The 15,525-nt window shown below is 38.0% G+C and overlaps 1 protein-coding gene across 1 annotated transcript in view; it reads left to right on the forward strand.

Moving 5' to 3' along the window:
* The window catches only part of IBTK (inhibitor of Bruton tyrosine kinase), a 171,931-nt gene extending 161,953 nt beyond the window's left edge, over positions 1-9,978 (forward strand). Inside the window, exons 26-28 of the mRNA XM_042782244.1 lie at positions 8,436-8,507; positions 8,907-9,036; positions 9,847-9,978. Coding sequence (XP_042638178.1) covers positions 8,436-8,507; positions 8,907-9,036; positions 9,847-9,978 — 334 coding nt within the window. The remainder of the gene's footprint in view (positions 1-8,435; positions 8,508-8,906; positions 9,037-9,846) is intronic.
* Positions 9,979-15,525: the final 5,547 nt, after the last annotated feature.

The raw sequence follows: 15,525 nt of genomic DNA on the forward strand, positions 1-15,525 counted from the left end.
AAAAAAAAAAATTGTCTTTCTGCTGCAGTCACTTACTCTCTGAGTATATGTTCATGAACTACTATATTCCACATATTCTCTAAAACATTGGAGATACAAAGATGAAGGTGACATAGCCCTCTACCTTGAGAGACTAACAGTTAAAAGAGACATGTAAATCATAACACAGTGTGGGAACTCTATAATAGAGATATCATTGAAGTGCTTATAAGCAGTGCAAAAGTGATATTTGAACCAGTCCTTAAAGAGTGAGAAGACATGAAATGGAATGTATTCTAGACAGAAAGGGATACTAGAAACAAAGGCAGCTGTGTAATAATAGAAAGTGCACTATAGGATGAGTGAAAAAAAGCCTGGATTGGAGTTCTGTCTCTGTTATTTCAATTTGTGCATCAGACAACTTAATAAACTCCATTGATTCTTAGCTTTTACTGGGAAAAATAATACATGTGTTCTTCACCAGAATATTGCAAGGGTTAAATGAGGTAATATATATGGAAGTACGCTGGTAGCATAGTGCCTAAGGCAGTTGGCTGCTAACTAGAAGGCTGGCTGTTCAAACCCACCAGCCACTCCTCGGAAGGAAGGTTGGGCAATCTACTTCCGTAGTGATACCACCTCAGAAACCCAAGGAGGGGTCGCTATGAGTAGGGGCTGACTCGATATCACATACCAACAACATATTAGGTCTAAATATTTTAGTTCTCAGTGCATTTTATACTCTTCTATTTCTTTCTAATCTCCCTTTTAATCTCTTCCTTACTCTTAAACCAATCATTCTCTGCTTATCAAAAAGAATAGCCTACCTTTCCTTATCTTTCATCCATCATGTACACTTAGCACAAAAAAAAAGGAAATGACTTAACTGATCTTTTACAGTTCCCAAAACCTAACCGTGCAGCTCTCCTCAGCTTTAATGTTATTTCTTCAGTGAAACCAAAAATGTACATCCTTCTCTAGATTACGTTAAGTCCTTCTGTGAACCTATAATACTTAATATTTTGTGCATACTTATAATATCAGTTACTGTACTCTCATATTGTCTTATTGTTGTTTGAGTATATTTTTAAATCTCCTCTATCAGAGTTTTTTGAGGAGAGGAGACTGGGTTTTAATCAGCCTAATTTTCAGCACCTACCATGGCACTCACACATAATACGTGTTTGATAAGTATCTGTGTATACATGAATTGGAAAGTCTTTTTTTTTTTTTTTTAATTGTGCTTTTGGTGCAAATTTACAGAGCAGAGTTTCCTTTACATTGAACATTTCGTGTACATTTGGTTTTACTCCCCAATAACCATCCCCAACCCTAACCCACTTTCCTGCCCTCCCTTCCCAGTAACACTCTCCCTCCACCCCCATGCCCCTCATAGTTATGCACTCCCGTGTGTCCTGCATTTCCTCCTTGTGAGTGTTGCCCCTTTCTGGTGCCCCATGGCTGATTGCTCCAAGGGATGCATCTCCATAGAGTATGTGGGTGCCACACCCTGGGTTGAGTGGTCTGCATGTATGTCTTATTTACTATTGGGCTGAGAGCCAGCCCCTGGGAGTGAGTTTTATTCCAGGCCCGAAGTGTATCCCAGGGCCATAGTATTGGGGGTCCCACCAGACTCCATCTGACGACCAGTAATTCTGGTCATTATTGTGTTTTCGGATTTTGTTCCACGTTTTTCCTCCCACTCTATCCAGGATCTCCAGCTTTGATCCTTTCCCGAGTGGCTGCTATTGGTAGCCAGGCACCATCTAGTTCTTCTGGGCTTGAGTTCCATCATGTCCTAGAGCTGATTGCTTCCAAATGCCCTTGGTTTTTTTACTCTTCTTTGCTTCCTAGGGTAGGAGACAATTAGCTGCATCTTAGATGGCCACTTGAAAGCTTTTAAGACCCCAGTTGCTATTCACCAACGTAGGTTGTGAAACACGATTTTTATGTATTTTGTTGTTCCAATTAAGTCTGGTGTCCCCCAGTACTGTGCTCATGAGTCAGTAGATTTCCCACAGTGTCTGGCTGTCTGTGAGGGATTACTCTATGTCTGTCTTCTGTTGTTTATCTGTAATCTGGTGTTTGGTGTTAATGGTAATGCAGTATTGTGGATGTACTGGTATTAGCTTCTGCATCTACATCTTATGTGCATAATTCAGTGTCCTCCCTTTCCCTAATGTTATCATGGTAGTCACAGACTCTTTCCATACCATCCCTCCCCTTACCCACCTCAGCATGTGGCCCCCAACTAGCCCAAAATTATTCTCTCCCCTTCCCTCCCCACTTCGGTAACCTACAAAGTGAGTTCCCTTCCTTAAGCAAACCCTTCTTTGTCTTTTTACAGTAATGGGCTCATACAATATTTGTCCTTCTGTGACTGACTTATTTCACTCAGCATAATGTCCTCCAGGCTTATCCACGTTGTGAGATGATTCACGTATCCATCATTGTTCTTTAATGTAGCATAGTATTCCATTGTGTGATTGTATCATAATTTGGTTATCCATCATCTGTTGATGGACATTTAGGTTGTTTCTATCTCTTTGGTGTAGTGAATTGTGCTGCAATGAACATAGGTGTGCATATGTCTGTTCATGTTCTGCCTCTCATCTCTTTAGGATATATTCCTAGTAATGGAATTGCTGGGTCAAATGGTATTTCTATTTCCATGTTTTTAAGGAAACGCCATACTGTTTGCCACAATGGTTGTACCATTTTACAATCCCACCAGCAGTGCACAAGAGTTCCAATCTCTATGCAACCTTGCCAGTATTTGTTATTTTCTGTCCTGTTGAACTTTGCTATTATTACTGGGGTGAGATGATAACTCATCGTTTTGATTTGCATCTCTCTAATGACTAAAGATTGCGAGGAATTCCTCATGTGTGTGTTGGCTGCCACCATATTGTGTTTAATGAAGTGTCTGTTCATGTCTCTTGCCCATTTTTGAATTGGATTGTTTGTCTTTTTGGTGTTGAAGTATTGAAGTTTTCTGTAGATTTTGGAGATAATTCCTTTGTCAGATATATCATAGGCAAATATTTTCTCCCAATCTGTAGAATTTAATTTTTAAAAGGCCCCAGTCATCTAGCTTTTCTTCTACCTCCTGTGCATTGTGAGATCTATTTGATAGTCTATGTGTGCCATAAATTAGGGCTCCTAGATTTGCCCCTATTTTATATTTAATGGATTTTTTTAGTTTTGGGTTTTATATTTAAGTCTTTGATCCATCTTGAGTTTGTTTTTGTGTATGGGGTGAGGTATGGGTCTTGTTTCATTTTTCTGCAAGTGGATATCCAATTTTTCCAGCACCATTTGTTAAAGAGGCCATCTTTTCCCCATTTAATAGTTTTTGAACCTTTGTCAAAGATCAGCTGTCCATAGATAGATGGGTCTATTTTTGGGCTTTTGATTCTGTTCCATTGTTCTGTCTGTCTGTCATTGCACCAATACTATGCTGTCTTGACTACTGTGGCTGTATAGTAGGTTTTAAGATCCAGGAGTGTGAGACCTCCCACTTTGTTGTTCTTCTTCAGTACTGTTCTGCTTATCTGAGGTCTCTTTCCTTTCCATATGAAGTTCATAATTGGTTTTTCGATGTCCTTAAAAAATTTTGTTGGTATCTGGATTGGGATTGCATTAAATGTGTAGATTGCTTTGGGTAGTATTGACATTTTCATAATATTCAATCTACCTATCCATGGACAAGGCAGGTTCTTCCATTAATGTAGATCCTTTGTTGTCTCCTGTAGTAGTGTTTTATAGTTTTCTTTGTATAGGTCTTTTGTAAGGTTTATTCCTAGATATTTTATCTTTTTAGTAGCTATTGTTAATGGTATTTGTGGTGGTTAAGTTTGTGTGTCAACTTGGCTGGGCCTGATTGGGTGGCTCGGCAGTTATTTCCCATGATGAGATTGGTAATTAACTCCATGGTGGAATCTATTGGAGCAGCTGAGTAGCTGCTTTGGATATGTGGTCTGCTTCCCATATATAAGAAACACTTCCCATATATGAGAAACAGCTTTGGGAATGGTCTCTAGCTTCTGGCACAATTGAACCCTGTATGTAGCTGTGTCGTTGTTCAGCAGCCTATCATGCTCTGCTGACCTTGGGACTTTCAATAGACTTGAATGAATGGCCTGCCATGTGGTTTGGTAACATCGGGACTGTGCCTTTTTACTTGTCAACCTTGGGCTTGTCAGCCTCAGCAGCCAGCAGCTGTCTGAGTGAAGAAAAGCCTCTGGCTCCATTTAGCCGGGAGCAGGAGGCAGAGCTGAAGCCCTAGGTTGAGGGACTTTGACCCAGACCCTAGAGCCTGGCACTTTGAATGCAGACTTAAAGCCTCCAAACTGTGAGAGAATAAACTCCTGTTTGTTCAAGCATCCCATTGGTGGTATATTTTTTGTTAGAGCAGCACAGAGGTAACCAGTACAGTATTGTTTCCCTTATTTCTTTTTCAGAGGTGTCTTTGTTGGTGTAGAGGAATCCAACTGATTTTTGTATATTGACCTTGTATCCTGGAAAGTATGTTCTTTAGTTGCTGTTTTTTCACTATCTGATTGACTTTGTGTTGTTAACTTCATCTAGGCCTCAATGTTCTTTAAGCATTGATTGATCTAGATAATATCTGGGGACTTTTTTTTAACTGAAAATCCCACAGTTAGGCAATTCTCTATAGTACTGAAATTCATTCTGCTCCCCTCATCCTACACCCTCTATAATTCTCAAGTTCATTGTACTCCGTGAGGCCCTCAAATGATAACTATTTCAAATTTTTTCTGCTTTTTTGTTTTATTTCCTCACCTAGTTTGTGAGTTCTTTGAAGGTAGATGCCAAGCCTATTCCCGTCCTGTCTACAATCCCTAGCTTATCAAAGTATTTAGTATTTTAGGTGCATACAGATTTTGGCTGCTAATTACCTGGTTTCTGAATATTTGAAATATAGTATTAATTTGTCATTTTATTCATAAAATATTTATGTGAAACAGATGTTCTTCACAAAGTTCTCTATTTCATAATGTATGTTCGATAACTATAAATGGCTATATGAATATTGTTAGAAAACATAGACCATGTACTACTATAAGACCTTTCTCTGTGATGATGATTTTGTTTGTTGTTGTTGTTAGGTGCCATCAAGTCAGCTCCGACTCATAGAAACCCTACGTACAACAGAACCAAACACTGCCCAGTCCTATGCCAGCCTTCCAATGTTTGCTATCTATACCAGAGCCCATCATTGCAGCTACTGTGTCAGTCCATCTCGTTAAGGGTCATCCCATTTTTCAGTGACTCTGCACTTTACCAAGCATGATGTCCTTCTCCAGGTGAATGGTCCTTTCTGACAACATGACCAAAGTAGGTGAGGTGAAGTCTGGCGTTCTTGCTTCCAAGGAGCATTCCGGCTGCACTTCTTCCAGGGCAGATTTGTTTGTTCTTTTGGCAGTCCATGGTACTTTCAGTATTCTTTCCTGGCACCACAACTTGAAAGCATCAAGTCTTATTCGGTCTTCCTTATTCATTTTCAGGCTTTCACATGCATATGAGGCAATTGAAAAATACCATGGCTTGGGTTAGGTGCACCTTAGTCTTCAAAGAGACATATTTGGTCTTCAGCACTTTAGAGAGGTTTTTGCAGCAGATTTGCCCAGTGTAATATGTCATCTGATGTTTTTCTTGACTGCTGCTTCCAGTGGTATAGACAGTGGAACCAAGTAATGTGAAATCTTTGACAGCTTCAATCTTTTCTCCATTTATTATGATGCTGCTTATTGGTCCAGTTGTGAGGATTTTCATTTTCTTTGTGTTGAGTTGTAATCTATACTGCAGGCTGTAGTCTTTAATCTTCATCATTAAATGCATCAAGTAATCCTCACTTTCAGCAAGCAAAGTGGTGGTGCATGCATATCACAGGTTGTTAATGATATTTCCTCCAATCTGGATGCCATGCTCTTCTTCATATAGTCCAGCTTCTCGGATTATTTGCTCAGCCTACAGATTGAGTAAATATGGTGAAAGGATACAACCCTGATGCACTCCCTTCCTGATTTTAAACTATGCAGTATCGCCTTGTCCTGTTAGCCTCCTGGTCTATGTACAAGTTCCTAATGAGCAAAATCGAGTATTCTGAAATTCCGATTCTTCTCAATATTATCCATAATTTGCTGTGATCCACACAATTGAATGCTTTTGCATAGTCAAGTAAACATCTTTCTGGTATTCTTTTCTTTCAGCTAAGATCCATCTGACGTCAGCTATGATATCCCTTATTCTATGTCCTCTTCTTAATCCAGCTTGCATTTCTGTCAGTTGTCTGTTAAGATACTGCTGCTGCAACCATTTTTGAATTATCTTCAGCAAGATTTTACTTAAAAAAAAAAAAAACTCATGTAAGTAAGATTTTACTTACGTGTGATATTGATACTGTTTGATAACTTCCACATTCTATGGGATCACCTTTTTTTAGAATGGGTACAAACATGGATCTCTTCCAGTCAGTTGGCTAGGTAGTTGTTTTCCAAATTTCTTGGCATAGATGAGTAAGTGCCTCTAGCTCAGCATCCATTTGTTGAAACATCTCAATGAGCATTCCGTCAATTCCTGGAGCCTTGTTCCTCAATTCCTTCAGTGTGACCTCGACTTCTTCCTTCAATAAATACCATTGGTTCTTGATCATATGCCACCTCCTGAAATGGATGAACATCAACCAATTCTTTTTGGTACAATGACTCTGTGTATTCCTTCCATCTTCTTTTGATGTTTCCAGTATTAGTCATTAACTTGAGGCTTAATTTTTTCTTCAATTCTTTCAACTTGAGAAATGCTGAAAGTATTCTTCCCTTTTGGTTTTCTAAGTCCAGGTATTTTCACATTTCTTTATAATAATTGACTTTGTCTTCTCGAGCTGCTCTTTGAAATCTTCTGTTCAGCTCTTTTATCTTGTCATTTCTTCCATTTGCTTTAGCTACACTTTATATAAGAGCAAATTTCAGAGTCTCTTCTGACATCCATTGTGGTCTTTTCCCCTAGTTTTTGGTTATCAGTGTTCAATGCATCAAATTTATTCTTTAGGTGGTCTCTAAATTCAGGAGGGATATTATCAAGGTTATATTTTGGCTTTCAAGGTTATATTTTCTTCAACTTCAAGTTGAACTTGCATATGAGCAGTTGATAGTCTGTTCCACAATCAGCTCCTGGTCTTGATTTGGCCGAAGGTATTGAACTTCTCCATCACCTCTTGCCATAGATACAGTCAGTCTGATTCCTGTGTATTCCATCTGGTGAAGTCCACATGTGTAGCCATTTTTTATGTTGTTGAAAAAAAGTATCTGCAGTGTATAAGTTGCTGGTCTTAACAAAATTCTATCATGCCATCTCCAGCATTATTTCTATCACCAAAGCCATATTTTTTATCTACTGGTAATTCTTTTTTGTTCCCAACTTTTGCATTCCAGTCACTAGTGATAATCAACACATCTTGATTTCATGTTTGGTCAATTTTAGACTCAGAAGTTGGTAAAAATCTTCAATTTCCTCATCTTTGACTTTGGTGGTTGGTGTGTAAGTTTGAATAATAGTATTAACTGGTCTTCCTTGTAGGCATATGGATATTATCCTATCACTGACAGCATTGTAGTGTAGGATAGAACTTGAAACATTCCTCTTCAATTTGTCATTGTAGATAAGTTGTAGCATAGTAGATCATATGGTTGTCTGACTCACAATGGCCAAAACCCACCCATTTAAGCTCGCTAATGCCTAGGATATCAATCTTTATGCATTCCATTTCATTTTTGACAACTTCCAATTTTTATAGATTCATGTTTCATACATTCCATGTTCTAATTATTAATGGATTTTTGCAGCTGTTTCTTCTCATTTTGAGTCATGCCACATCAGCAAATGGAGGTCCCGAAAGCTTTATTCCATCCACATCATTAAGGTCAGCTCTACTCTGAGGAGACAGCTCTTCCCTCCAGTTGTATTTTGAGTTCCTTCTGACCTGAGAGCCTCAACTTCCAGCGCTGTATCAGATAATGTTTCAGGGGCTGTTCATAAAGTTTTGCAGTAGTATATCAGACAGTGTTTCACTGCTAGTCATAAGGTTTTCCTGGCCAATGTTTGAGAAGTTAATGTCCTCTTCTTTCTTCTGTGTCTGTCTTAGTCTGGAAGCTCCACTGAAACCTGTCCACCATGGGTGACCCTGCTGGTATTTGAAATACTGGTGGCATAGCCTCTAGCCTCACAACAATGTGCAAGCCAGCATGGCATGGCAAACTCACAGATGAATGGTGGTTATTTTGTTTACATATAATTTCAAACATAAACTTGAATACACATTCTATTGATTTGTCTGATGATATGGGCTCACAGTTCCTCTTGTGTATCTGTTATTAAATGATTTTAATGGTACCAAAAGCTTTTAATCTCCAGTTTTGGCATTTGTTTTGCAGATGCTGTACCCACAGTACTCCAGGACCAGAAGGCCACCACATTTCAGATTTACCACTTCTAGACAGTCCCAAGTAAGGTTAATTCATTTTGAGCCCTCCAACACTAAACACTCTGCTTAGCACTGAAAAAGAATTTTAAGGAATTGGGAATGGTATTAAATAAAATGTATTATCTAAATGCTCTCTGCTCCATGTTTACCTTTCTGTTTAGGTTTTTTTCTGCTCTAGCCTCACTCAGTCTTTGGCCTTTTTCCAAAGTTTTTACTCCAGCACTGATCCAAACAAAATACTAGTTTTTCTTTTTTCTGTTTTCCACTTGATCATCCTGTAATTCCTGCAAAAGTTTGCGTGTCCCCTTACATTGTTTGTCACTGGGAAAAAAATGTAACATTGCTAAAGAACATTTCAAGAAGATTTTGCATGTGAAAAATTGGGAAGATGAATGAAACCTCACTATTATTATTCTTTCAGTCCTTGGCTGTCTTCTTCATTGACTGCTTCTCCAGTAGCCCCAGTCACTTTTGCATCTATTGTGGAAGAAGAGCTACAACAAGAAGCAGCTCTTATCAGAAGCCGAGAAAAACCCTTGGCTGTGATTCAGGTAAAGAACCTGCCTATGAGAATTTAATTTAGGGAAGAACTAGCCTACATTTTGCTTTAGGTCTTAAGAAAATTTTCTTTATTTGCTGGACATCAGTGCTTATATCTGTCAAATTAAAACATACTTGTTATGTAAAGCTAAGATGAGACATCCAGCAGTTTAAGTATTAATCTAAGACATTCAGCATGGCTAATTTAGAAACAATAAATTGTGATAAAGCTAGTATTTGCATTTCGTAATGCTTTGTTTGGACTGTTTTAACTTTCTAAAGTGGCCAATAGAGGATTTGGCAATATCTAGCTCTGCACTTAGTTTCTGTTTCATTAAGAGTTCCTAGGTTGTAAGCAACATTCACCATCTCTCACTAAATTATGGAAAAGAGAATTTATTTGAGGGAATATTAAGATTCTACAGATTGAGCTGGGAAACTCCAGGGAGCCAGACTTGGAAGTAAAGAAGACATGAAATTGCCCTGGAGCTTTGGCAAGCAAAAGTTAGAGAATTTGTGCAGTACCAGAAAGTATCTGACAGGGTGAAGCTATTGAAATGAAAGGATTTTACTGCTCATTTTCAGTTTCTTTTTCCTTATGCTCAAGATTCAAATTCCTGTGAGGGTGGGTATCTGATTAGTCTATGTCAGCCTTAAGCCTTTGTGACTAGGTGATAGCGGTATACATGATTTATATCTGCAGTATTATATCCATGGAAAGTGTTAGTTCCTGGAAAAAGAAACTAGAAAACTAATATAATCCTGCTATAGTTTATAATTTAAAGAATTGAAACAATTTTTCCCCCATCCCTTCTTTTCAGATTGAAGAGCATGCTATACAAGACTTACTGGTCTTCTATGAGGCAGTTGGCAACCCTGATGAATTTGTCATTGTTGAAAGGACACCACAGGGACCGCTGGCAGTACCTATGTGGAATAAGCAGGGATGTTAGTCCATTGTAGCATCGAGATGCGTTTTTCATAATCGTGATTGTTAAAATACTTAAATAATAATAATAATAATAATAATAAAGCTATGGAGAAGAGTTATTATACAATTGGTAACAGGTCATTATAGATAGAGTAAGAAAAGTTCTAATTTCTTTGCTGTCATTTACGCATATAATGTTTGTATGATTAAAGAGAAATTGTTCAGAATTGTGGTTTTAGTAACCTTTCATGTAAAAATGTATAGAAGGAAAAACTTACTAAATCAAGTTTAAACAGTTTCTTTTGAATAATCTTATAAAGGAAAATATGAATGATTGAATTGTAAAATTTGAGTGATGCATTAAAAATAACTTTTCTGTTTATTAATTTGGTATAAATAATTTAGAAGATGTTTGCCAAATACCTGTTGTCATTTCTTTTTTCATAGTACATTCATGAGCTTAAAGTAAGAGCATCATTCATTCATTCATTCATTCATTACTTCATTCAGTCAGTCATGGCCAGAGTTTTACGTTTTCTATAATAGCTATTATGTCTTCATTCTTGTATCTTTTTTTGAAATCAGGCTATGAATGTTCTAGGTCCATTTAAAGCTTAAACTACTCAAATGCCATGTTATTGCAGTTTGGACAGCACAGTCTCCATTTTGCATTAACTAATGGAATAGAATGGAAAGTAAATATCAAAACTATTCCAAATAACTTCAGCCAGGGCAATATTTCTTTATAATATTTGGAGTCATTATAGTTTTTTTTTCCTTTTTTTTATTTTGGGGAGGCTTTTAGAAGTATAATCGTGGCAAAATCAATTTCTCAGAGTATTACAATTTCCTGTAATAAAGGCTTACTGATACATACATTAATGAATAGTTTTGAAGGAGATTGGTTTATAGTTGTTGTTGTTGTTGTTATGTGCCATTGAGTCGGCCCCGACTCATGAATAGTTTTGAAGGAGATTGGTTTATACTTAGGTACACAGTATTACATAATCATTAGTTTTCTGATTCTAGGTTATACAAGTAGACATAAAAATTGCTAGTTTTCTTTGCAGTATGATGTTTAGTTTGTTTTTGAGTGACTTACTTTTTAAAAAACAAGTGATAAATCTGTACTCCAGCATCTAGACAAATTGGGAAGGTTAATGTTTTAGATTCTGGAAGATAAGCCTAGGGAAATAGGCAATTCACTGCTGTAATTCATTTGATGGAAATATGGCTGAAAGTAACACAATATTTTAGGTTTAGCTCTACTCAACAGCTGCAGACTTGTAAGCAAATGTGCAATAAAAAGTAATCTTGATCCATTTCATTACTAATGTGTGTTTGATATCTTGTCCTGTATTGGCATTTGTCGTAGCAGAAATTACTAATTAGTCCTCCTGATATGCTACACTTACAGTCAGAATATGTTTAAGTTGATGCTTTTTCCACTTAGACTGCTTAAAGAAAGGATAGCTTTTCAAATATGCACTAGGAAAAAGTTTATATTATGTACATTTGAGTAAATTAAGAAGATAGGATTTGTATGTGTTTTTAATTGAAGTTCCAATAAAGAGGTCTTATGAAGTATTTATTTCATTAGAAGCTTCCATTTTTCCATTCTTCTTTAATACCTAAAGATAATGGAAAGTGGTGAGTTTTATGCTATACTCCATGCTGTCTGGGAAGCATGTGCTGGTACTTTTGTAGAATGAAGTGTAAAAGAGGGACAAGGATTGACTGAGACTGTGGGGCTTTAGGGCTTTCTAAATTGTAACCAGTTTAGACTGGTTAATATAATATTTAATTTGGAAAAAAGGGGTTCTTTTGCTAATAAAATGAAAGAAAAGCACTTTTAAAAACTATAATTCTTCATAAATGTTTCCGTGAAGATAGCAACCTAATACGTTGTTAACTAAAAAGCCCAAGGATTCTTTTTTCCTTCTAACAATATTATTATTATATCTGCAATAATTCACTGTTCCCTAATGCCAAGACTTCAAGGAAGACCTAATAGAATTGAAAAAAATCCAGAAATGGACAGTTTTAAGGGATCAGTGGGACAGAGAGATTTTTAAGATCGACCAAAGCAATCATAGAGCTTTACAGCCTGGAAAGGTGACCGTTGGGTGGGGAATGGTGGTGGATATGGGATATCAGAGGGAGGCAAAGTGTGCTTAAAATTGCAAACTCACGCAGACTGCCAACAAGTAAAGTCAAATTTGTTGACAAGTACTGATTTAGGAGATGAGAGACTTATTCTCTGAAGAAATGGAATTTCCGAGGCTTACTTTCCTAGGCACATAGGCAGTTTTAGATAAATATTAAACTGTAGGACTAGTTTAGTTTCAACTTCAGAAAGCTCACTTTATTCCACTCAGCTTCAGAAAGCTGGTCACCTCTGACAGAAGATTGGAATATCCACCTATGGAGAACCTGAATACTTCAGAGAAAGATACTGACATTTGTGGGTGTTATGAATTGAATTGTGTTCCTTCAAAATACGTGTCAATTTGACTAGGCTCAATTAGATTACAAAATGGAGGATAATTACATAATGGAAGAATCATTAACAACCTGAGATATGCAGACGATACAACTTTGCTTGCTGAAAGTGAGGATGACTTAAGGCACCTACTGATGAAGGTTGAAGAATACAGTCTGCAGTATGGATTACATCTCAACATAAAGAAAACAAAAATCCTCACAACTGGACCAATGAGCAGCATCACAATAAATGGAGAGAAGATTGAAGTTGTCAAGGAATTCACATTGATTGGTTCTACAATCGATGCCAACGGAAGCAGCAGTCAGGACATTAGACGATGTGTAGCATTGGAAAAGTCAACTGCGAAGGAACTGTTTCAAGTGCTGAGGAGCAAGGATATCTCATTGAGGACTAAGGTGTGCCTGACACAAGCCATGATATTTCCAATCGCCTGGTATGCATGTGAGAGCTGGACAATGAATAAGGAAGACCAAAGAAGAGTTGATGCTTTTGAGTTGTGGTGCTGACGAAGAATGCTGAAAGTACCGTGGACTGCTAAAAGAACTAACAGATCTGTCCTGGAGGAAGTGCAGCCAGAATGCTCCTTGGAAGCAAGAATGGCCAGACTTCATCTCACCTATTTTGGTCATGTTGTAAGAAGGGACCATTCCCTGGAGAAGGATGTCATGCTTGGTAGGGTGGAGGGTCAATGAAAGAGGGGGAGGCCTTCAAGGAGATGGATTGATACGGTGGCTGCAATGATGGGCTCAAGTATAGCATGGATTGTGGGCTGGCGCGGGATCAGGCAGTGTTTCGTTCTGCTGTGCATGGGGTCGCTATGAGTTGGAAACGACTCGATGGCACTTAACAACAACAACAACTACATAATACTGAGATTCTCCTGTAATTATCCTCTATTTTGTGGTCTGATATAATTATTTTACGTGTTGTAAATCCTAACCTCTGTGATGTTAATAAGATGGGATTAAAGACAGTTATGTTAATGAAGCAAGACAATTTATAGGATTGGGTTCTATCTTGAGTCAGTTTCTTTTAAGATATAAAAGAGATTAACCAAGCAAGCAGAGAGTGGGGGACTTCACTACCACCAAGAAAAAAGAGCTGAGAGTGTAGTGCATCCTTAATGACCCAGAATCCCTACACTGAGAACCTTCTAGACCCAGGAGACAGAAAACTGTAACACTGAAGATGGTGAAAAATAACAGCAGAGAACTAGCACCAGCAGAACCAGGAAACCAGTAGGAGATGGCACAATGGGTGTCCTGATCCATGGAGCAAGAGAGCTGAGGACATTCATGCCAGAACCTTGCTAGTGAAGAGTACCTCTGGGCGCTTATCTGGGATGCTAAAGAGCTTTATAGCACTTGCTGGAGGAGGGCAGAAGCTGAGCCACATTGAGGGCCTGATGGCTGACAGAGAGGGCTACCTGTGAGCATAACTGAGAAGCTGTTATGACCAAGGAACTGCATCTTGAGTCATTTCTGATCCTGAGTTATAACCTGTTATGCCAATATACATGGAGGTCTCCAAGGAACTGTGGGCCCACAAATGCTGAAGGTAACAAGGACCTTCTCTCAGAGCCAACAGAGAGAGAAAGCCTTCCCCTTCATTCCCCTGGATTCGGACTTCAGGCCTCCTAAACTGTTGGAGAATAAAGTTCAGTTTGTTAATGCCATCCACTGGTGGTATTTCTGTTATAGCAGCCTAAATAACACAATAGTTCTCCAATAAAAATGGAGCTGGTTACCCCATTGCTCTAAAGTGAAGTCTGCCAATGGAAAAGAGCTTTCTAATCGTCTAACCCTATCCAAAGATCACCAAATATTTAAGGAAAACCTTCAATGTGACAAGAAACTCACTTGACACAGAGATAATAAAAGGAGCAGAAGAAACTTCATGAAATCTGTAATAATTTTAAATAGATATGAGAAGACATTGCATTTCTAAAATAAATGGATGCTATGGGGAAAAAAGGAGCTCTGGTGGCATAGTGCCTAAGGCACTTGACTGCTAACCAGAAAGCTAGCGGTTCAAACCAATCAGCCACTCCTCGGAAGGAAGATGAGGCAATCTACTTCCGTAGTGATACTGCATCCGAAACCCAAGGAGGGGTTGCTATGAGTCGGGTCCTACTTGATGGCACATAATAACAACAACAACAACATGGGGGGAAAAATGAAGAAATCAGACTGAATTCTTGAGAAATACAAATACGATGATTAAAATTTTTAAAATTCAGTAAAAAATTTAAAAGTAAACTTGAAGTAATTTCCTAACAATAGAAGGAAAGAAACAAGATGGCAAATATTAAAACAATAAAGTTAAATGATTAATCCAAGAGAATTAATCTTGCTCTTCAGAAAGAGAAAACAAAATGGCAGAGAAGAAATTATCAAAGAAATAATGTAAGATATTTCTAGATCTGAAAGATGTAACTCTTTAGCTTTAAAGGGTTCACTAATGGCCCAGCATAATGAATGAAAAAGACCAACACCAAGACCTAATACTGGGAACTTCAGAACATGAGGGGTAGCTTTCTAAACAAAAATTTCTAGAGGAGGAGACAAGGAGAGGTACATTTAAAAAAATTCAGAATCATATTGTGCTTCTTAATTACAGTATTGGGAAATCAGAAAATGCCATCATAATTTTGAGGAAAAATAATTTCCAACCTTCATGTTATCATTTGCTTAGTTCCCCATTAAGTGTAACAGTGGAATAGATATTTTCAGATAAGCAAGGACTCAATAAACCTCCCATATACTCTTTGGCATGAGGCTCTGGGGAATGTGCTTCCCTAAATGAAGATATAAATCCAAATGATACATGACATCCAGGAAACAGGAACTCCACTATGGAAGAGGCCAGGGGAATCCCCAGTTTAGTGGTGAGGAGAGCAGCAGGTGCAGACGGATGTAGGAGGACGACAGCTCCAGGAAGGTGACTCAGGAAAATTGGATTGACAGGGTTAGTGGAGTAGGAAAATGAAGAAGTGAAGTTTTACAGAGAGATCAGAGGTTGGCTAAGATTTTTCCAGAGAGAAGAACAAAACAAAACGAAACA

Source organism: Orycteropus afer, unplaced genomic scaffold, assembly GCF_000298275.1.
Source record: "Orycteropus afer afer isolate SDZICR_OR568_19922 unplaced genomic scaffold, OryAfe1.0 scaffold00011, whole genome shotgun sequence".
Lineage (NCBI taxonomy): Eukaryota > Metazoa > Chordata > Mammalia > Tubulidentata > Orycteropodidae > Orycteropus > Orycteropus afer.